Source organism: Molothrus aeneus, chromosome 10 (assembly GCF_037042795.1).
Source record: "Molothrus aeneus isolate 106 chromosome 10, BPBGC_Maene_1.0, whole genome shotgun sequence".
NCBI classification, from domain to species: Eukaryota; Metazoa; Chordata; class Aves; order Passeriformes; family Icteridae; genus Molothrus; species Molothrus aeneus.
In genome coordinates, this window is record NC_089655.1 from 25,389,275 (window position 1) to 25,412,671 (window position 23,397).

At 51.0% G+C, this 23,397-nt stretch overlaps 3 protein-coding genes across 3 annotated transcripts; 1 reads left to right on the forward strand and 2 right to left on the reverse strand.

Moving 5' to 3' along the window:
- Positions 1 to 633: 633 nt before the first annotated feature.
- On the reverse strand, positions 634 to 6,895 carry SELENOT (selenoprotein T). The gene is made up of 6 exons (XM_066556872.1): positions 6,734 to 6,895; positions 5,493 to 5,603; positions 4,301 to 4,427; positions 2,952 to 3,039; positions 2,083 to 2,234; positions 634 to 1,426 (listed from the first exon to the last, which is right to left on the reverse strand). Exons 1-5 carry the CDS (start codon positions 6,892 to 6,894, stop codon positions 2,110 to 2,112), a joined length of 612 nt encoding a protein of 203 aa, XP_066412969.1. The 5' UTR covers position 6,895; the 3' UTR covers positions 634 to 1,426; positions 2,083 to 2,109.
- A 132-nt stretch (positions 6,896 to 7,027) lies between these two features.
- Positions 7,028 to 21,028, reverse strand: EIF2A (eukaryotic translation initiation factor 2A). Its single transcript, XM_066556878.1, has 14 exons — positions 20,993 to 21,028; positions 19,905 to 19,974; positions 19,540 to 19,614; positions 18,801 to 18,919; positions 17,641 to 17,740; positions 17,188 to 17,270; positions 15,928 to 16,001; positions 15,638 to 15,782; positions 14,532 to 14,648; positions 10,783 to 11,354; positions 9,401 to 9,517; positions 8,437 to 8,565; positions 7,546 to 7,611; positions 7,028 to 7,470 (listed from the first exon to the last, which is right to left on the reverse strand). Exons 1-14 carry the CDS (start codon positions 21,018 to 21,020, stop codon positions 7,405 to 7,407), a joined length of 1,761 nt encoding a protein of 586 aa, XP_066412975.1. The 5' UTR covers positions 21,021 to 21,028; the 3' UTR covers positions 7,028 to 7,404.
- Positions 21,029 to 21,159: 131 nt separating this feature from the next.
- Positions 21,160 to 23,080, forward strand: SERP1 (stress associated endoplasmic reticulum protein 1). The gene is made up of 3 exons (XM_066556492.1): positions 21,160 to 21,313; positions 21,402 to 21,477; positions 21,680 to 23,080. The coding sequence occupies exons 1-3, from the start codon at positions 21,230 to 21,232 to the stop codon at positions 21,718 to 21,720; spliced, it is 201 nt and encodes a 66-aa protein (XP_066412589.1). The 5' UTR covers positions 21,160 to 21,229; the 3' UTR covers positions 21,721 to 23,080.
- Positions 23,081 to 23,397: the final 317 nt, after the last annotated feature.

A 23,397-nucleotide genomic window follows, 5' to 3' on the forward strand; every position in this document is an offset into this window, starting at 1 on the left:
AGCCCCAAATGGGTCTTGCTCAGGGCACGGTACCAGCCTGCAGTGACAGCACCTTGGTCACGGAGGCATGGGAGGGCTTTGCTCAGGCAATCCCGTGCTCCACAGCAGTGCACTGCTCCTGAGCAGGCCCCCTTCTGTCTCCAGCCCCAGCACAAGGCACAAAGGCACAGCTGAGCCAGGGCTTGGGACAGCTACACAGGTACTGCTCTGCCGCTCCTGATAAGAAGGTGGCATCAGCAGGAAGCCCCAGGTGTTCCTGGTGCCCATGCCTACGGCAGCTCAGCCAGCTGCAGGTACAAGGCAAGGTGGTTCCCTGCGCAGAGAGCGACAAATGCCCTCAGAGTGCCCAAAGCAATCACCTATGCTTGGCTCCAGGGAGCACCAGCTGCAGCCTGCAATGGGCTCTGGTTCAAGCACTGCAAACACAGAGCTATCAGTGGGTGTTTAGAGGCTCAAGGTGCTGCAGTCAGCCTCTCAGAGCTGCCCTTGAAACTAGGGGTGCACCTGGCCAGCTTCCCCCAGGGAGGCCACACCTGAACTGTGGCAGGTGCCTAAAGGATAAGACCAAGCCCCATGTACCCTTCCCCACACTGGAGGTTCTTAGGGGCATACACATGACAAATACAAGGTCAGTAACTTTGGAAAGTTGGCTTTTTATGCAGTTTTTCAATTGCAGTTCCAAGAATGTCCATCGGTGACAAACCAGGTACTTCACACAGGAAATGGGAACTCTTTATTTCAATTAATGTTCTCGGGTTCTGTTCAGGACAGCAGGAAGGCCCAGCTCATCTCTCAAATGGCCAAGAAGAACTGCTGGAGCTGGTCCACATGATTAAAGAGTAGCTGATCTTAATTTTCACTGAAGTCACCAAGTGATGTAACAATTCCGCATATAATTTTCCTTATATAATTCAGTATATAATGCACTGTTCGACTCTGCCATAGATTTTGAAAAATATACAAACCTGTTTTAACCACATTAAAGAGATTTGATAGACAGCTATCAATTACTCAACAGTTTAGGACAATATCAGACACTCCTATAACTTCATTTTAAACTACAAAAACATAAATTCATATAAAATACAACAGATTAAACAAACTTCTCTTTTTCCAAGGAAAAATTAGGTATCAACTCAATCTGCCATAGTGTGAAACATGAATATAAAATAAGTTACCATTAGTAATGCCTGCATTGCTGATCTATGAACTGGTCGAATGAAGTCTTAAAAAAACTATACAGTATTATTGCACTCGTGGCTGTGCAGTGAGGACTGGCCAGCACTGAAACAGGGCTCATTGAGTGTTTGTCCAGGAGGCACAACGTGGCTGCAAGAGAGGCATCCAGCCTGCACCAACAGCAGCTGTCTTCAGTGCAGGCCTTCATGGGTCTGCAGCACGTGGCCCGGGAACCACCACCCAATGCCTGTGGAGAGACACCTGGGTTACAGTCAGCAACAGCCCTGCAGCACAGCAGCACACCTGCACTGAGCCAGCCCCAAGGTGGGGAATCGTAAGCCATGCGTTTTGAAAGCCACAGGTGACACAGGGACGTGGAAGTGCTTGGTCATAAAGTACCTACACGATGTGAACTCCACGCTACCAAAAGCTGTGGAGCTTTTGCAGAGGAACGGGGCAGGACACCAGAGCATGACATTGTTCTGCTCTCCAGGGTTAAGCAAGGAATAGACAGCATCCTGTTCCCCAAGGCTCTGGAATTCAACTGGGTTAAAAGCCAGGGAGACCTTAAGCCCCAGGACAGAGGCAATTGTAATGCACAAAGCAGTGTTCCTGATCTCTGCACCACAGCTTCACTGACACTAGGCCTTCTGCCTGTAGTAACACACATTCTCCTGCATCATGGAATGCCAGCTTCCTGCTCTGAGACAGGCGGAATGAGCCACATCCCAAAACCTCCCACCCAAACAGCCTCTGTGACACCACATGTGGCAGTTTTAACATCATGGGAGCTGGTTCTCCAGAAAAACATTTAACTGAACAAACACACAATGCTAAAATCCAGTCTCCAGCGTGCCTGTCTTACGTGGGCAAACACACTGGAGGAGACTGGAGGAGACTTACGAGAAGTTTCAGTGCTGATCGATGGGGCTATGATCGATGATGGGGCATTGACTCCATGTGCACATTGAGCTTCATCTCGTTATCAAGGATTTGTACAAGCTGCTGCATGGAAGGGAGGTGGCCAGACTCCAGCTTAGACCACACTGGGACATCTAGTGCAGAATACACACGGGAGAGAAGCACCGTTACACTGGGAGCATCAGAAAACAGGCCGAGCTGGTGTAAACATGGAATTGAGAAGCTCTAGGAAACTGAGCTGGTACTGATCTATGTTGAGGAAAGCATCTGAATCAACAATGCTTCCAACCTCTGGCTATGCTGAATCCCAGCCCAACTAGGAGAGCAGAGTGTCTAATGCTTCCATTTAGAAGTGTATCATATTGATGGAGAGGTGTAGAATATCCATTGACATTCCCCTCTACCTGAAATATCAGTACTGCTGTCCATCAGTACTGATAATCCAGTAACAGTAATGGATTCTTTAGGATTCCAAAGCTAAAGCATGCTGCAGAACAGAGAGGAAAAGCATCTAATTGGAAAGTACATGCCCCTAGCTGATGGTTTCTTATTTAATGCCCATCACACACAAAGAAAGAACATAACACAGTTATTCCAAGGCACCAAATATCCCTCTGAGAAAGTTTTTACAGACCTGTTCTAGAATATCTAACATCTGTATAAATTGCTTTAGAAGACTCTTATGATTTTCATGATTTATTCTGATAGGCAACACCTGAAGATCCAAATGGATGGCAATTTCCACATATCACATTTGGGACATAAATTTACCGACACCATCCCTCATTCTCCACACCCCACAGCCCTCACATGTGTATACGTGACACCCCTCAAACAAAGTCTGAGCTCACCATTCAAAGTGATTTCAAAAGCCCCAGTGGACATACACTGGTTCTCAATCATGTTGCTCAGGAAGAAGACCATCATGCAGGCGTACACCTGGAAGGGAACAAAGACCCACACAGATCTCAGCCATGTCAGGCACGCCTGCTGTTGTTCACAGGTGCCTCGGAACTCCCTGTCATTGCTCAAGGAATGTTCCCATCTACAGACACCTCCCCTTCCTCCTTTTATAGACTGCACCTTGCCTTCCCCAGAAAAGCACCAAACCAGCTCCAACCCCATCCAACTTGCAGCCTCTGCACACCTCTGGACCCAGCACAGGCAGCTGCAGGGGGCTGGCAGTGGGACATGGGAACTCAACTGTCCCCAGACACAGCCTGTCACTGTCACAGCAATCTCCAGATCACAGAGCCAAGGGCCCAGCCACAAACAGCAGAGCAAGGCAAGTCCCATGCATAAGAACCACCAACCCTCCTGCACACCTCCAAGCTCTTCATCTGGAATTTTCTCTGTGCATGGGTGACTAAGGAGGAAAGGACAGCATCTTCAGCAGTGCAGCTCCTCCCTCACCACCAGCACCTCTCCAATTTCCTTTTCCTGTTCACAGGCACACTCGCACAAGTCACTGCAACACCACAGAACCTGGCACAGGGACAGCAGCCATGCACTGCGGCCAGCCCAGCCAGGCACGGAGCTGGCCCATTTAATTCAAATGGAAATATTACAGCTTCTGGGCATGCAAATTGGCCAGTGAAAGACCCAGGGCACTAGGCAGCTCAGCATGAAGGTCTGTAAATTAGTTTAGTTTAGTGGAATAAATCTGGAACAAGGTTACTCTAAATCAGAGTACAAAACCCTGAATCTACTGGCATCATCAGTACTGACTCATGGGAATATTCTCCCACAATGTCAAGCCAGTCTGCTCTCCAAAAACACCCACAACATTTCAACTTCATTTTTCTAACACCCTTCTAATTGCTGCCTAATCTATCAGGAGTCTGATGGAAGCATCAACTGCAAAACCATTATGAGACAACAGAGAAGGGAAACAGTAATTTTAACATCAACAATACTGGCTTGAAATGCTCTTCTTGAGCCCTAAAAAATAAAGAACTCTTTTATCGTCTTTGTCAGCACTTTAACTTCAGCTGCCCCTCTGCAGTAGCAGCAGCTTGGAAAGAGATCACAGAAGCACACTTGGCTTTGTCAAAAGCGTAAAGCACAATTGGTAAAATTATTCTACTGTAAGGCTGCAGCATATGAAAGGTAAATCAGTCAGAACTGAGGGACTCACAGCACACCCTCATGAAGTAACTCTGAAGCTGCTTTTTTAGATTAAAAGAAGTATGTCCTTTACCTTGTTTTCCTGGCCCCACTGCCAGATGCTTGGAGCTTGCATGCCAAAGAAAGCAAACGGGTCCTTGCCAACGATGATTAAGCCAATTAATACTAGTTTGAAGACAGACAGGAAGGATGCTATGTGCCTGTTGGAGACAACACACACCAGTGACTGAAGGTTCAGTTCCTACTTCACCATACACAACTGTAATTCACATCACTGGGAGACAGTACAATCAAATGTTTCAGGGGAAGTACAAAACTTTCCACAGTTTGTCTCACTGGAAAAGAACCCCAAACCAAATCAAACCAACAAAACAAAAAAGCAACACACATAACAACACCTCCAATAAGGCCCTGCTTCTGCACAGCACCCCAGAATGCCACCTTCCTGTAAAACACAGATTCTTTTGCTCCTCAGCAGACTTCAAATGGGACTTTGCTTTTATGCCTGGCTAACAGATTGAGTTTCTAAAGCTGTGCCATATTACAGACATGTCTGACTGACGGGCACCACTTCCTGTGGAGCATTTCCCAGTGATGTGCAACTCCCCAGAGCCAGCCCACGCGGAGGCACTGCGCCCCGCAGCCTCCCACCACCACAACCCTGCCAGAAATCGGGCCAACGAGCGTTCCAGGAGCCACCCAGTAACTATGGCATCACTCTCCTGCGTGGGCACGCTGCTTTAAGTAACAGGAATAACACTGTTTTGCCTTCTTCTGAATTTCTTTGGGCTTTCCCCCCACAGCTGCAGCAAAGGCCACTCTGGCAGCCCCTAACCTGAGGTGAGCTCTCCCTGATTCAGATGTTAACACTGAACTTTTCCTTCCTCTGTGTCCTTAACCCATTACAGGCATTTGTCACTAAGTGCATAAGCCTGAGCAACAAATTGAATTTATGTCCAGATACAGCATGAAGAAAAGCTAGGAAAATTCACTGTTTCAAAAACAAGTTATGTAATTTATTTTAGGTTGGATATGACAGGCCTCATCATACAGATATACAGATAGTGATACTTGTATGGAAAACTAAGGCAGCTACCTGGAGGGCAGAAAATCACATACAAGAAAACCATACGAGCGTCCTTGTATGCAATCGAGTAGAAAATCCCCTCAAGTTTATATTTTCAGTATTATTTCAGTGTGAGTGCATGTGTTTAGCAGTGGAAAGCAGACAGACAGAGAGCACACAGCATGAGGCACACGCTCACCTATAGATAGGTTGAGGAAGGTAGTTCTCCCCTTCGATTCGGATGTCTGGGTACCGCTGGCTGATGACCCGCATGTACTCCTCAAACACCCGCCTGTAGCCTCAGGAGACACTGAACACAGACAGCATGGTCACCACAGCTCCAGGGCTGCACTGCTCAGCAGCACTCACCCTCTTCAGAACCCCATCAAACTAAAATAGAACTCGCATTTTTTATGGCACAAAGAAAACCTCATCTGCAGTGAAATTACACATCACAAATCCCGACAGGTAAGCCCTGGGTGTGACACTGATTTGCTCCACATCCCAGCACAGACACAGAGTTCTGGAAATACTCACTTAAGCATCAAATCACACGCTTTCCCTGCAAAAATCTGTAAAGTTATGATTAATTTACGAAGTCAATGTAAGCAATCCCTTGCTCTGTGCCGAAAAAGTCTTCACACAGAACGTGTGAATCCCTCTCTGGGACTGTCCAGACAGGCAATGTCTTTTCCAGCCATCTCTATGTCAGCACGACAAAGAAACTGCAGGAGTTAAATAGTCCCGAGCTGTCCTCTGCCTCGCCTTTCAGCAGCCGCCTCTATAAAACTGCGGTAAACCGCCGAAGACCCCGAACGCGGCACTTTCCGCTGAGCGCTTCTGCGGTGCCTCAAGGACCCGCAGGGCCCGCCCAGGCTCGGCTCCGGCCTCCACCTGGCCCTGCGCACCCCGACGGCCGGGAACCGTAGTGACGAGTGCTCCGGGCCTGTGGAGTTTTCTCGCCGCCAAGAGGCTCCGTGCTGCTGACACCATCGGCAACACCGCCGGAAAGGTGCAAAGGTGCCCGAACGCACCGACTGCAATACGGGCACAGCACCAACACACAAAATTACAGCCATTGCTAAGACATCGGCTCCTCCCAAACGCTAGTCCCGCACCAGCACAACGCCATACACGGCATTAAAGGGCCCGAAAAGCGCGATTTTATGGCGAGTGGCCGTAGAGCAGGACCCACTGAAAGAGCCGCCGCCCGCCGCCCGGTGCCGCCTCCCCCGCTCCAACAAGGCCGGGCTCCCCGACAGGTCGCCTGGGGCGAGGCGGCCCCTGGCCCTGGGGGAGGCCCCTCCACGGACAAGAGCGAGCGAGGCCGCCGCAGCGCTGAGGGAAAAGAAGGGAAGAAAAAGGAACGAGGGAGGGAGAGGCGACGGCCCGGCGGACGCCGCCATTTTGGCCGTCGCCATCTTGGCGGGCGCCCCTCACCAGATCTGAAACTTGAGCAGCGGCCCGGTGGCGTAGGCCATGCGCAGCTTCTTCGCCGGCAGCCCGCCCTGCTCCGCCGCCGAGGCGCCGCCGCCGCCCGGTGCCGCCGCCAGCCCCGCCAGCAGCAGCAGCAGCAGCCGCCGCAGCCCCGCCGCTCGCATCTCGCCGCCGCCGCCGCTGAGGCACCGCGCGCGCGCCGCCTCGCCAAGGTCACGCGCGCGGCGGGGCGGGGCCATGGCCGGAGCCCTGCCCCCGCGCGCCCCCTGGCGGCCACACAGCGCTCCGACAGCTCGCTGTTATAAATGCTCTTTATTTTATCTACAGCCCGTCATCGCATAAAGATCGCATCTCTTCTTAAATATAATAAAGCTATCAAATGTCTTTGTCGCCTTCCCTTCTCCCACCCAAATAAGGAAAAACAATCTGGTCTAGGCAGTATGTTCTCAGAAAAGGAGCGCATTTCTCGTTGGAACAGCAGCAGAACTGGCTGATGGATACTCATCACTTGCTCATGGCTTCATGTGCACAAATCTTTAGGAAAATTCTTTTTTAAAGGCAAATGAGCAGCAAATCTGTGGACTGTCGAACCCTTGGTCATTTGCTGAAATGTTTAACAAAACTACATTTTGCATGAACTTTGTGTTAGCACCACACTGGAGCTCGAGGAAGATTTAAACACCCAGTTCTAGGTCTTCCAGTTCCTTAAGGAGAGCAGCTTCTTTTTGAATCTTCTCCACCTAGAGCAGAAAATTTAATAGATGTAGCTTATTGTAAAATGAACCTGGAATAAACTGTACAGATCTCAATCGTACCTGATTCTTCTCCAGCTGTTTGCCAGCAGCTGCCTGTTCTTTCAGCTGCTCAATTGCCTTTAGTTTCTGAAAAAAACAACCAACCAACCAAACAAAAATATTGGTGAAACAAGAACAGGAAATAAATCTTAGAAGTTGCTGATGTGTCTGGAGGCAGGTCTCTATGGAAAGCACAATCCCTTGAGCATCTCCAGATGCTTCACCCAGAATTTCCCACCCATAACACATATTTCTTTCAGGAACAGAACTTAGGAACAGCAGTACTTCATCTCAGATACAAAACCACCAGGCATTGTCTCACTGAAGGGCTAGATCCAAAACTGGAAATTACTCCATCACCATCCCTCTTCACCACACATTCTCCTCAAAAAGCCTGGAAAGTTAATCCAGAGACTATGAGCAGCAGGAGGCAGCAAGATAAATGGGAAAGATTCTCTAGCCAGAACTTAACAATTTCTGTTCTGGAATTATTTAATGCGAGAATTCTCAAGACTGGCAGTAAACTTTGCACTCATGCCACAAGGGCACTCTTCCCTTGGCGGATGCAGGTCCCAACACCCACGGAATGCACAGAGCTCCTGTCTGAGCACCAACACCTGCCAGGGCACCCTGACCCTCAGCTGGGACTGGCTGCACCTCCACAGCATTCCTGAGGGTCAGGAAATGCTGAAACTCCTCCCTGTACTGCCACCTCTGATGGGACCTTCAGGAACCCTGGCACATGATGGCTGCACAGGTAGGAGGGCAAAGGGAGGTGGGTACAAATCTGGGACAATTCCGTGAAGGTTCCTGCATCCTCCTGGACTCAGCTCACCTTACACTTGCACTAGGTGTGACAGACCAGCCCTTGGAGGAATACTGTCTATTAGAAATCTAAGAATCTCTTCACACCTTTTTCAAATTCTTTATCTTCTTATCCACTTCAGGATCTCCCGTGGTCATGGCTGGCACAGTGTTCTGTAGGGCATTCTGTGGGGCTCTGACCTGAGCAGGGCCTTGGTGTGCATCAGCTTTGGCCTCCTGTAGACACATAAACACAATATAGAAAATACCTTTGATTACAAAGAGAATGAAAAATGTCTTTAATCACTTTAGGATCCATTTAATATTCCTTCTTTCCCCAGTTTGCTGGATGTATTCCAAAATCCAGGATGGCTTGCTCTGAGGTACTGCATTATCTATTGATCTGCCTTCCATGGACAAAGGCTTATCTGGAACAGCTCACATGCTGTTTCTTGTTTAATTTCTACTTCCTCAAGATCCCAACCACACACAGCACAGGGAAACACCAGTTTAAGGGTGATATGACAAATACATACACAAATATTTTACAAAGCAGACTGGGTCATTGCCTGTGAAGCAAAAAAAAAAGGGCTCAAAAGCAGTGCTAGAATTTTTTTAAAATAGCATTTAAAGAAATTATTGCTGCAGAGTTTTGTAGTAATTGGAAGGCTAATACCAAAAGCTGACTTTTATCTACCTAGTCAAAGAACAGTAAGTCCAGAAGTGACAGACAGGCTGTCTCTGGCCTGCCCTAAAAACACACCTCAGCCTTGACCTGCAGGAAACACAAAGCACCCACCTGTTCCTCCCTCCTACCTAAAACCAAACCACATTCTGCAGGATGTGAGAAGCCAGGATCACCTTGTCTCGACACTGATTTTAGCTAACATTTGCAGTGACTCTGCAAAGCTGTTACTATTGAATCACCCTTCTGTAGCTGCTCTTCTCTGGTTAAACTCTGCTGCCCTTCCCACACTGCTGCACAAGCCACTGCTCTGAGACTGACCCCTGCCCTTTGGGGAAGCTAATTAACTAATTAACGTGATTCTTATAACGGCGACTTTTGCAGTACCTGTTTAGCAGCTTTCTTAGCTTCATGCTTCCTCTGATTTTTGAGAGCTATTTTAGACACTGGCTTATCACTGCCTCCCAGCTGGGGTTTCATGTTCTGGGGTGGCTCATCTTCATGCTGCGGGACATGCAAAATGGTTAAAACTCCATATTCCATGTTGGCACAGAAACCCTAACATCTACCTAAGACAACATCATACACAAAGATGAAAGGAAAAAGAAAGAAAAAAGAAAAAAGAAAGTGGAGGAAAAAGTACGCACTCCTTGGAACAGCCAAAGAAAGGTGAAAAGGGTTTCAAACTCATCCACTCAAGTGTGCATGGGACTACCCCATGTGCCCCAATGATTTCATAGTTTTCCAGTAAGAAAACAAAATCATTGTTTTCTATCTCGGGAAGGAAACAAAATCCAAGAAGAATAACCTATCACAAAATGACTGAAGCCTGGCATTTTGCTGTTGCTGACAGCTTTGTAACTCAAACTCCCGATGACCAGAGGGGAAGGCTGAGTGCTGGGAGGGGAGATGGGGGGTTCTTGGGAGGCAGTGGGGGCTGAGAAAGGGGGCTGCTCGGTGTTTTTAAGATAACTCTCAACTGTGGCACTGTATTTTTTTAATGCATGTGACAAAACTTTTTGCCCATATAAGTAAGGAGAATTATTTTACTGACTGTATCTTTTCCCTACTCCCTCTGCTCAGGGATGGCCTGTGAGAGCAGCCCTCAGCATGGCTAACAAGAGACTGCTCGCAGTCTCCTGCAAAAGCACAGGGCTCAAAATCAAAGCTCTCCGGGACCCAAACACCAAGGATGCAGCTTTTACATGGAATTAGTTGCTACTCAGCCTACTCTGGAAACCTGCAGAAAGAAACTAATTATACAAGCAGATCACTGTACTGAAATGTGTTTAAGCTGCAGCTGACTTGCTAATGATCCAATCTCCAATAAGTATATTTACCTTATTAAAAAGAAAAAACCCAAGAAAGAATGGCTGTTGGGAGGCTACTCAAGCCCCAGGCTGGCTGGGTTCAGAACTGGCAGGGTCAAGTCACCCAGATCAGAGGCTTCTGTCCTAACCAGAGTACTCAATTTCACCACACGTGAGTTTAGTGTTCCAGTGCATGTTGCAAAGAGCATTACAGAAATTTGCAAATGCTTTGTGAAAGGACAGTGTTTGGGCCAAAGAGATGAGATCTTTCTAGCATACATTCTTGCAAACTGTGAGCAGAGTGCCAAAGAAGGTCACCAAAACCCCTCCAAACCCCCACAGTGCTGTCAACCTGGTCACTGTTCTCACGCTCCTCCTCAAAAGCACACAGATCCGCGAGGCCGAGCTCCGAGGAGGCAAGAGCCAGGCGGGCACCTGCCCCGGGACAGTGCCACTCACCAGCTTGGAGCTCGTGGCAGGTCTGTTGCGCAGGGCGGGCGGGCGGTACGCCTGCGCGGGGCTGGGCTCGGCGCGGGGCAGCTCGCCGGGCACCGCCTGGTACCGCACCGCTCTCTCCGGGAACACGCCGTCCAGGAAGGGCTGCCACAACACCTGCCACATCTCCTGGTCAGCCGGCACCTCGTGGGCGTGCAGCACGGAGCCCGTGTAGTGCCAGATCTTGTAGCCGTTGCCGACGCGCAGCCGGGGAGCGCACGTGGCCGTCACAATGTGCTCCCCGTCGGGACACCAAGCAAAGTACGTGGAATCCGAGGCCACTGGCTTGGAAATCAGCTTGTAGTTCTTAACGTCCCACACTTCCATCTGTCCCCTAAGGTTTCCAAACCCTGCCAGCACCAGGATGTGTCCGTGGGGGCTGTAGTAGGCAGCATTGCGAGGCCCGGTGCCAAAATCAAACACGGGGTCACATTTCAGGTTAAAAACCGTGGCTTTGGCAGGCATGAAACCATACACAGCACAGAACTCGACAGAATTGGGGCTCCAGGCAACATCGTAAATAGGGCCGTTTTTGGCTGAAGGAAAAGGAAAAACATGCAACTGTTGGGAGACTGCATTTTTTCAGAGCAAGCCAAAATAAAATCCATAGTGACTCTTCATGCTTTGCTAAAATGCTATATTCTAATTATTGACAGTGAAAATTAATTCTGCTAACAACAGAGGGAAAAACAACCTTGTATCTTCTGATAACTTTAGTTACGGTTTGCAACAACAACTGCAGTCATTCCAAATTACCTCTGTAGGGCCAGCACCAACACTTTAACAGTAAGCATAGCTTGACATGTAAAAAAACTCCGTTTTTTTTTTTTTTTCCTCAAGTATGACCTCAGGACCATCTCAAATTGTCCCACTGGAAACCTGCAAAAACAGGAGTTTTATACCAGCTGGATAACAGTTTCTCTTCTTTTAATCTAAGAAATATTGTGTAGTTCAGCTTTATAGAGGTAAGCAATAGTGACCTGAGTTATCTTTGGACTATGCCCATGCACAATATTTTATAAGTCAGACTTTAATGTGGGTGAGCACACAAAAATGGCCTTACATGCAATGATCAAAACTTGCTACCGTTAGAAGTTATTCTGGGGGTTGGAACATTAGGATATACTGAAAAATAATGAATAAGTGATGAAAACTCGGGTAAAATACCCAGAGGTAAATACAAACCACAGGCCATTATAACTTTTCATCATCTGGGTATATTCACCCATAGTTCAGATAAATGCCAAATGCATTACTGAATCCTTAAATCCAGAGTTGACCCAAGATGTTCAAACTGAGTTAAATGGTTCATGCCTGCTGTCACTCTGAAGTCTCATTATCTTTAGAAACAAGGATGTATAATCACACTGTGTGTTCCCCTTCGAAACCCTTTCAGTGAAATTAACCCAATGCAGCTCAGCTACAGAGGTGACAGAAAATGATATTTGGTGACAGCAACAGCTGGAGAGATGAGGGCAGCTCCATGCAGGCTTCAGAGCTCTGCCAGAGCCTGCAGCAGCACCACATCTTAGTCGAAAATGAAAAGCCCTTTGCAAATGCCTGAGTGGAAAAAAGCTTCAAAACTGCACTTCAAAAAAGATCCAACTCCGCAGGCACTCTCAGTCCAAGTGCCCACCACTTGCTTTAATCAGTTTGGACTTTTCCTTGAAAAGGAATAGCTAAATTAAGTGAAAAGACTTCCTGTTAAATACAGATGCAGTAGAAATAAAGAACATTTTAGTAGGTATGTAGTTAAACAAGTAGTGCTCTACTTGTAAGCTGGGTTAAACTACTCCCAAAGAGATTCTATATACTGAGTCATGACCCCAATTCTCCTTCCCCAGGGCAGTTACTATCAAGGGGAAACGTGGCACAGTACTCATCCACAAGTTTTGCAGCAGAAGGCAAACTGGAAATGTTCCCAGCCAGCACTGTTATGGAAGTTACATTCACAGTACCTCCAGCAAAGGTGGTCAATGTCACCCCCAGTGCTCTCAAGCACTCCCAACAAACCAGCCTCTATAATCCCAAGCAGGCCAGATGTTTGCACACAAGAGCAAGAGCTTGAGAGAAGGAAAAAAGACCCCCACAGCAGAAGTTAAGGCATGGACTTCCAGCTAAAGCTAGACACTGGAATTAAGCACATTCATCTGCTGCCCTCCAATATGTCATTTTTAGGTTTTAAAACACTTTCAGTATTACAATACAAAATAAAGGAGTTTTATTTTCTGACAGACTTCAAAACACTGCTGTCACTCTGCCCTGGCTCATTGTGGGCAGTATCTTGCATATGTTGAAGTGCAGGTAGGACTATTCTGTTTGGTGACACACATTCCTGCCTGTTATGGATTCTCAGACATCAACCTGGCTCCAGTGTCCAGGTGTTTTCTCAGAAAATGAGTATAGTTCCCTCCCTGTGCACCTGAACACCTTCCCAGTCAAACTATCAGTATGTATTAACTGGAACCTTTATGTATGTATTAACTGAATGCCACTGACATCAAGATGGTAAGTCTATCAAAGGTAATAAAATCCAGCTACTGAAAAAAACCCCACACCAACCCAGAAAAAAGCAACATCCTCCTGCAGAGGTAAAAAACAAACAACAACAACAAAAAAGGTGAAGGATTTTTTGTTTAGAGGATTTTGCTTTAAAGGTCAGTTCATGAGACTAAGAAGCCCAGCAGAGGCAGGAGCTGCAGCGCAGCCCAGCCCGGCCCGGCCCGGCCCAGCCCAGCGCGGCCCAGCCCGGCCCAGCGCAGCCCAGCCCGGCCCGGCCCAGCCCGGCCCAGCCCGGCCCAGCCCGGCCCAGCCCGGCCCAGCGCAGCCCAGCCCGGCCCAGCCCGGCCCAGCGCAGCCCAGCCCGGCCCGGCCCGGCCCGGCCCAGCGCAGCCCAGCCCGGCCCAGCCCGGCCCAGCCCGGCCCAGCCCGGCCCAGCCCAGCCCAGCCCGGCCCGGCCCAGGCCAGCCCAGGCCAGCCCAGCCCGGCCCGGCCCAGCCCGGCCCAGCCCGGCCCAGCGCAGCCCAGCCCGGCCCAGCCCGGCCCAGCGCAGCCCAGCCCGGCCCAGCCCGGCCCAGCGCAGCCCAGCCCGGCCCAGCCCGGCCCAGCCCGGCCCAGCCCGGCCCAGCCCGGCCCAGCCCGGCCCGGCCCAGGCCAGCCCAGGCCAGCCCAGCCCGGCCCGGCCCAGCCCAGGCCAGCCCAGCCCGGCCCGGCCCAGCCCGGCCCAGCGCAGCCCAGCCCGGCCCAGCCCGGCCCAGCGCAGCCCAGCCCGGCCCAGCCCGGCCCAGCCCGGCCCAGCCCGGCCCAGCGCAGCCCAGCCCGGCCCAGCCCGGCCCAGCGCAGCCCAGCCCGGCCCAGCCCGGCCCAGCGCAGCCCAGCCCGGCCCAGCCCGGCCCAGCCCGGCCCAGCCCGGCCCAGCCCGGCCCAGCCCGGCCCGGCCCAGGCCAGCCCAGGCCAGCCCAGCCCGGCCCGGCCCAGCCCGGCCCAGCGCAGCCCAGCCCGGCCCAGCCCGGCCCAGCGCAGCCCAGCCCGGCCCAGCCCGGCCCAGCCCGGCCCGGCCCGGCCCAGCCCGGCCCGGCCCGGCCCGGCCCAGGCCAGCCCAGGCCAGCCCAGGCCGGCCCGGCCCAGCCCGGCCCAGCCCGGCCCAGCCCGGCCCAGCCCGGCCCAGCCCGGCCCAGCCCGGCCCAGCCCGGCCCAGCCCGGCCCGTACTCACGCAGCTGCACCACGGCGCTCTCCCCGCTGGCTGCCAGGTAGTGCAGCGTCTGCTCGCCGTAGTACGAGGCACCGCTCTTGTCCACCTCGGTGCTGGCAACCACCAGCACAGCCGTGGCTGGGAACACACACAGTTACTGCAGCACAGCTTCTGAAAGCCACAGCAGCCACTGCACTAAACACCTGACTGAGCAAAACCAGCTCCACTATGAGCTCCTGCTGGTTGCTTGTGTGATAGGGCTCGTATCATTCTCTTTTGAATCGAGTTTTTCCTAAATGCTACCACAAAAGCACTGAATACATTCCTTCCTCAGGTGGGAAACATCAGCTCAGTCTATTCATTTACTGTTAGATCACAAGCAACTGAACATCCTTTGCAGCGATTAAAAAAAAATTAAACTATGGCAGAAACCAAACATCCTGATCAATCCTTGACCGAAACATTTTTTCAACATCTTCTGTATGCACATCTGTTACCCAAAGCTGTGGGGGGTGCAGAGCAGGGCACTGTCTCACCAGGGCAAGGCCCAGCCTGCCCATTCCCACAGACACGTGCACCCCAAAATGTCTCGAGCAACAATCTTTGCTGTCTCTCACAGTCCCCAAGCATGGTTTCTACATGTGTGAAACATCCTCCTTTATATTCCAAACTATGTGGGTTGAAGTAAAATGATTTGTACAAAATCATTCTGAAACAGCTCATTGCTAACAAACAACCAAGCACAGAGGCCTCTCAGATCACCCCAGTTATCATATATATGCATACAGATGATTCTACAGATTAAGATCATATCATCACATGAACGGTTGTTATGTTTACAATCCAATTACATTATTGACACAGGATGCAAAATTATATAGGAATTTGTCATTCAACTGAAAAATTTACCAGCATGTATAGAATATTTTCAAGCACAACACAAAAAATTATGAAAGTCACAAGATAAGTGCTGAGCACCCCAGGGTGTGCAGAAATGCACCTCAGCAAAGCATTAATGGCTGCCCTCAGGATTTATCAACATATGCAAATTAAACACAAACCCCACACAGCACACAAAGTCAATCCAAAATGAGCACAATATAAGTCTCAGTACATAGCTGCTATACCTTTTTTGTTCCATAGCATTGTCACCTTGTCAGCTTTAAAGAAGCTTTTGTTGGCTAGTGCTGACTGCGGGCCCCCAAAGTTGGGGTACTGGTAGAGCCTGACAAAGGACGGAGCACCTTTGCTGCCTGGGACATAAACAGCAACCTGAAACAGCCACGAGATTTCACTGCAGGTTAAAGCCTTGGTAGCACAGGGCATAGTTACTAAAATAGTTACAACTGTACTAAAATCACAGTGGGTTTTTTTTTTAAGAAAACAAAAAAAGGACTGGAAGCTGGATCAGAAGTACCTTGGTTGGCTGTGCTCCTGGGGACAACACGAAATCACTGACCTTCTGCAAATGCAGCTTGTTTGCAATGGTATCTGCCATGAAAAAGGTCACAGATGTCTGATGTTAACGACAAACCATGTTACCTGGATGTCCTAACCACATCCTTCTATGGGGCTCTATCCTGGATAACACAGACCAGTAAAGACAATCTCAAAGGATCTCTTTTTCTAGGCAAACAAATATTATTTTCCCATTTCACCTACAAAACCAACTTTAATCAAGCCTATGCCTGAAACTCAGCACTCAGTACTTGGAAGTTCAAAAAGCAAAGGAAGCCTCTGAACCCAAGGTGAATGCAGCCTGTGTTTGAAGCAGATATTCTTCACCTTATCTGTGCTGGCTTCAGTCACATTCAGGTGCCATCACACAGAGGGAGGGGCTCTCCCCTCACACCTCCATGGGATAACTCTTCCCAACAGGCCTGCACAGAGCTCAGCACTGCTCCTTCCCACAAACAACTGATGGCAACAGCATCACCCCACAGCTCCACTGCAGCCAGGAACCTGCACTGTCAGCAGACATCCTGCTGAGGCTGACATTCCGTGCTTCCCACAGCTTGATTAACAACACCAGGACTAATTCTCAGGAAACTGAGCCTCTTGTAGCCCTAATTCCTCTATCAACTTTATATTTAAAACAAAACAAAGAATGCAAAACTAAATACAAAACTAAAACCACATGCTGCTGTTCTCCCCTCCGTTTTCTTTTCACTCCTTTACATTTTTGTTCTAATTAGTTTTTATCTTTCTGCTTTTTTCTTCCCCCTTCCCTTTTAAACACCCATCGACTCCAGATATTCTATCACCAACAGTACATCTCTGTGGTAAAAATCTTCAGGCTTCACTATTTCATTTTTGCCACCAATTTTTTAATGAGCCATTTTTAGCAATCTATTGACAGAATATGCACAACCCAAGGAAGTAATGGCAGATTACATTTTCTACAAAACAATTTCCTGGATCTCATTAAATGAGTAACAATATAGAATCAGGCCTTCTTAACTGAGAATCAGATGCATTTCATATCATGTCAGTCAGTGAAAAGATAAATAAGAAAGTGAAATAATGATTCTGAATTTCAAACTGAAATAGAATGTAGGCAGTATTTAAAATAAAAGGCAAGCAAATGAAGAAACAAAGAAAAACCTGAAAACAAAAACCACCCCTCAAAAGTAGCAGCATTTATAGAAGGAATGAAATGTGAGAAATACTCGCATACTGAAGTTGTTGTATTCAAAGAAGTGCACTTCATTGTTCACATTTCTGGCACAAATGCTTTCATCCTCTGCCCAGCAAGGACACCTGCACATTAAGGGAAAAGTCACAAACATGAAATGATGCTCATCATTAGCACTCCAGGATTGTTTTTTCCCTCTACTGTGAGCCCAGTATGTTCAAACATGATACATTTAATGTGGATAAATGACATCTGCATAGCAAAAATGTACAAGTGGACTTAGTTATTGTCTGCTCAGCTTTCCCCTGTGGTGCAAAGTGAGAGTGAATTTACAATAAACTACACACAGACACTCACAGGCACAGACTCTGGCTTTCAGCGGGCAGCAGGCACTGCTTTGAAAGCCAACACCACACTAACAGCTCCATTTACCTGGATCAGATTTTGAAAACCACATTTCTTTGTAAACAATTAGCATCTGGAAGGCTTATTTACCAGTTCTGCATCTTTTTCTGCACAAAAGACTTTAAGCATTTTCCCGTTCTCAGATCATGGAGCTGCAGGTTGGGCACCCCTGCTGTGCCATCCTTAGCAGCTGCAAAAGAACATAGTGGTATTTGAAGCTTAAATCTGCTTCACCCCAACATCCCATCTCATGGTTCTGCATGAACTTCTTGCAAGCATGCAACTTCTGCCCCTGAGGGACCAAGCCCATGAATGCTGATTGCTGTGCCTATTAACCTCAGCCTCTTTGCAGAAAGAACTCACATTTGGAGTGCAGGTTTCTACTCCCCACTGCAAGGCTGCAACCAACACCTGCACAGCTTTTTAATCCAAACCCAAAACCATCCTCAGGGCAAACAATGGAGGCATGTTCTCTACTCCAGTGTTTTGCTCTCACAGGAATGAGGTGATTTTGTCCCTTCCACTGTAGTCAATGCTGCTCTCTCTGCAAGCCATGCAAAATGGTTCTGCTGCTTTTAAGCTGTCTGTACTCTCCTCCTAACCCAGGCTAGCAGAGCCTGCCTGCTGCTGTCAGTGATTTACAGCAGCCCCAAAGCAGCTCACAGCTTGTGATGTTGTCTTATCCTACAGCCTGTCCCAGTTCCCAGTCTCCCCACAGCCTGGCCAGCTCCCAAGGCCCAGCCTTGCCCAGCTCTTCCCTCCCAAGGCAGCATTTACACTGTCTGTGCCTCAGGCAGGACTGCAGCTCTCAGAACCAGGATCTCAAACCCCCCAGGGATGCAGAGCAGGGAATAAAGCTCTGGACATGGAGAACCCTCCAGCCATGGGCCCCGGGCAGGACACAGCTCTCCAGGACAGCATACCATCTCCCTTGCCTACCCAAGAACAGGAGCTGCCTGCAGGGCACACCAGGTGGCACCAGGACCACTTCCCAAAGCTTAGGAAAGACGTGCCTGAGTGACAGAGTGGCTGTGAGCACGAGCACTCTGACAGAGCGTGGGTGAGCGTGCCCAACGCCAGCTGCTCCGACAACGGCATCCCTCCCTCTCCACTGTGCTATGACTGCCCACACAACTTCCTGCACCTTCCTGCACTGCCCATTTGGCCAACACACGCACTACAGAGGCCACAGGCATGGGCTCAAAGCCTCCCGGCTGGCACAAAGCTTCCCCAGCTGGTACAATACTCACTTGCATAGGCCTGCCACGTTGCCAGAACGCTATTCTTTGGCGAGAATTCAAGGCAAACTGTCTTTGGGAGATCAAAGGAATGCAGTAACTCAGCTCTGGTGACATTAACAACATTGACTCTGGAACCAAAAGACGCTATTTCAATAAAACATGCTTACAATAGTTAATTAATGCTGAGAGAATTGTTCAGCATTGACTCTTCTAGATCTGCTTCAAATTTGGCCCACGGAACAGAATTGGAAGAGCTTCCCCCGCCCCCCCTTGTTTTTACTAAATTTTTCCAAGAGCACATTTTAAAACCAGACACCCAAGCCTGACAGAAACCACTGGTCAAAACATAATATGTATTTTTATATGCAACACATAAGCTCTAAATATGAGACTGAACTCTATAATGTACCTGATCTGTAAAAAAGGAACCTTGTATTGTAATGTCCACAAGGTGAATAGACTCATTATTTTCTGTAGGCTCTACTAATAGATTAATCCCAGAGACCAGGTACTGGGAGCCATAAATAAAAAAAACAACCAACCAAAGAGAGCATATCCAGACTGCATGAGAATGGATGCATCATGGGTGCACCAAGAACACAAAATGTTTCATCTGATAAACTCCATTTCAAGTGTACATGCAAACACTTGCATTAACAGCAATCATCTTTACACAGACAAAAGTAAATGAGGCATAACTGATTACATTTCATACAAGCTAAACATTAAGATAATAAAATGCACCCACTTTTCTCCATTGCACCAGGCAAAGAGGGAGCCGTCCTTGCTAAAAGCAACAGCTTTGCAATTTTTTCCAGAATCCCTGAAGAAATAAGAAATATACATAAGTACCCAACAGTGCCATGGTTAAGGTTTCCTTAACAAAAACCAACACAAGAGCTTTCCTGCTGTGCTCCTGAGGAGCCCTGTGTCACAGTGCAGTCCCTGCTACCCCTGCCCAGGGACTGTCACCTGGCAGTGAAAGCTCAGGCAAGTGCAAAGCCTTCCAAGTCATCAGTGTTCTGAACTCACTTATATTCACACATTTTTCAATTCCACAGTCTACCCTTACTTTACAGAAAGCAATTTCTTTAGTGCCAGTGCCAGCAGTACCTTTGGAATGCCACGCTCTCAGTGAAGCTGGGGGGCCCATTCACCATGTACAGCCCCTCGGAGCCTCTCACTGCAAGGGGAAACAAACAACTCATTTCAAATGCAGGAAATTTGACAAAGCAGGTGATTTTCTAACTTGTGAACCCTGAGCCATGCACAGTGCTTCCCATACTTGCTATAAGGAAATTCCAAGGCACAGCCGGGACACAGCCCTGGAGCTGCCATCACTGTGCAGGATGTGCCCCAGGGTGGGCAGCCACAGCCTCACAGGAGAACAGCCCTTCTCATGCCTAAGTACAATTGTACAGGGTTCATGCACACCACAGCCCCCAGAGACCCTAAGGGAACCCCTAACACACCTGAGGTGTGACCCAGGACCAGCGCAGCCCTTCCTGACCGTGTTCTCCAGCCCTCCCGTCACGCTCCCCGTTAGGATCCAAACTCACAACAGACGGCAGTGAGCAGCCAAAAATCCACCCGAGCAACTGCCGCCACCACGGGGCCGAGTGCGGGGAAACGGGCTCGTGTTTAAAGCTTACAAATACAGAAAAGGACAATACGCATCCCTTATGTTGGGGCAGTTTAAACAGTGAGACACGGAAAGGGAACACGACTCTCAAGAAGCGGCAGCCAAATCCCGCGGAGCCCAGCGGACACGGCAGCGGGGCCCGGCCGGCAGCGGCTGCCCGCCTGCCCCGGTACCCGCGAGTGAATCACCCGCGGCCGGAGAACGAATCCGCGACACGGGGCCGCGAGGGCCCCGCGGGGCGGGGGAGTCGGCGGCGGGGCGGCTGCTCGGGCATAGGCCCGGGGCAGGACCGGGCCCTCCTCTGGGGCACCGCTGCTCGCCCCGGCCCCGGCCCAGCGAGCACAGGGCCCGGCGAGCCCTGACCAGCGCCGGGGCCGGCACCGTCAAGAACTCCACGACCGGGGCCGGACGTGGCCACGCCGCGGCAGCGCACGCCGGGGAGGAGACGCGCAGCGGAAACCAATGGGCACCGGAGGAGCAACGGAGGGACTCCGGGCCACCCCACCCCAACTTGGCTGCCATCTCCCGCACACCGGCCCCGGGCCCGGGCCAGACGCACCTGCGAGCAGCGGCGTGGGCGGCGCCATCTTGAGGCGCGGGCGGAGCGGTGTTTCCGGTTCCGGGGCGGCGGCGGCGTAGCGGCCGCAGCGCGCGCCACGTTACCGGGCGGGGCGGGGCCCGGGGCGCGTGCGCGGGTTGGCGCGCGCGGGCCCCGCCCCCGGCGCGCTCCCGGCGTGCGGCGCGCGCGGTGCTGACGCGGCAGCGGCGGCCGGGCCGGACCGGGCCGAGCGCGGACATGGTGGCCAAGCAGCGCATCCGCATGGCCAACGAGAAGCACAGCAAGAACATCACCCAGCGGGGGAACGTCGCCAAGACCTCGGTGCGCGGGGCCGGGCTGAGCCGGGCGGGCACGGGCGGGGGTGGCGGGGCCGGGCCGCGCTGCGCTGACGGCGGTGCTGTGCTCGCAGAGAACGGCCCCGGAGGAGAAGGCGTCGGTCGGGCCCTGGCTGTTGGCTCTCTTCATCTTCGTGGTTTGCGGATCAGGTGAGCGGCCGCGCGCGGGCGGACGGGTCTGGCGGCGGCTCGGGCCGGGCGCTGCCCGTCCGGGCCCGGTACTGCCCCTCCGGGCCCGGTACTGCCCCTCCGGGCCCGGTGCTGCCCCTCCGGGCCGGGCGCTGCCCCTCGGGGCCCCCGAGCTCGCTGCTGGCGCTGCCCGGCGAGCGCTCCCCTCTCCGCTCTCTTGCAGCTATCTTCCAGATCATCCAGAGCATCCGGATGGGCATGTGAGGGGCCGGTGTCGGGCCATGGCCCGCCGGCCCCGGCCGCCGCGGCAGCTGCCGAGGAGCGGCGCGCGGCTCCGGCCGTGTCGCATTCCAGGTCCCTTCACGAGTCATTCCGAGTTTTCTAGCCCGTGCCACAGTGCCTTGAACAGCACCACATGTATAAAGCAATAAAAGTCTGTTGTTGATCTACAATCGTGGACCTACTTATTCGCTGAAGATCCGGCCTGGTCTCTGTAATACGTGGAGCTATACGCGACGTAGGTCCGTAGGAACTGGCATCTGTTTAAACACCGGTCCCAGATCAGTGCCACCCTCGCTGTATAGCTGGAAATGGCTTTATTTGACGCTGGAAGCCAGGATTCCTGTAGAGGCTGGAGCCCGACTGTGCAGCATGTTCCCGAGGAGCCTCTCTTGCTCCGACCCCGCCGTGCATCCTCCCGTGTGCGCCGGGCGGGCGCACTGCAGCATGGGCAGTGCTCGCCATCCCCACGCCACGGCACCGCCTGTAGCTTTGTCCTAATCCACGCCAAACGCTTGTCTGTGTAGGGGTAGAGGGGTGTGTGGAGCTGGCATGGCCGGGCAGCAGCTGCTCTGGCAGGACCCAGTGCTGGAGCTCCGTGGACTGCGGGAGCACCCTGGCCAGACCTGCGGCTCCCCAAGCCTCTCCCGGCCCTGCCTGTGCTGTAAATACTTCTTGGACAACTTTCAACAAGTGGTGATAGTTTTAAATTTGACAATGTTGTGTGGGAATATTGGGTGCAGGGGGGGACACACGCTGCCTCCCTGCCCACAGTTCTGCTTCTGTATGTGCAGCCCCTGCAGAGTGTGGTGTGTCTTGCAATATATATTTAATCCTATTTAAGGTAAAACCTGCCTTCAACTCAATTTCTTTTAACAATGGATTCAGTACTTAACTGCTTCCCTACTGGTGATCACAGTTCCTTCTTCTGTAGACGACTGTAACTTGAGATCACGTGGAAAATGCTGCTATTGATCATATTTCCCTGCTGATGGCCCTGACTCCTGCTGGCTCTGCTGTCTGCGTGGTGACAAAGGTGGTGGGAATTGCTCTGCTGGTGCACGCTGTTGCTAAAGGAAGATTTCTCCAGATTTCTTAGAAGACAAATTTTAAGTCTGGTTACACTAGAAATCATAGAAAACAAAATGGGTTGAGGTTACTGAATTGCCTGTTAGCCGTGAAGGAGCAGATCTGTACACGTTGTATTTCCATATGGAATCACTGGGACTGCTGTGAGCCGGGGCTGCCCAGGGCACGGGGACCTTGTGCTGGGACACCTTGTGCTGTGACAGCGGGGGCAGTCTGTATCATCGCTGATTTTAAATAAAGTTCTTTTCAAACGCAAGCTGTGTTCATTCTGATGTGGGCAAGGCAGGGCTCTGCTGGCTGTTGAGGCTCGGCCATTCACACCAAGCAGGGATTGATTGGCTTTTCCCTGGGAGGAGCCTCTGTGCCATGGGGCGCCCCGTGCTGGGCCAGGCTGGCACCGCGGGGCCTGAGCGGGGGCTGCCGAGGCTCTGGATGCCCCCAGCTGCCGCTCCCCTTCCCTCTGGGCCCCGGCCATCCCCCACGGGGGCTCAGCAGGTGCTCTGCTCTCTCTCACCTCCTGCCTCTGCTCCCGGGAATGCCACGGCGGCGCAGGGCTCTGGCTGTGCCAGCACA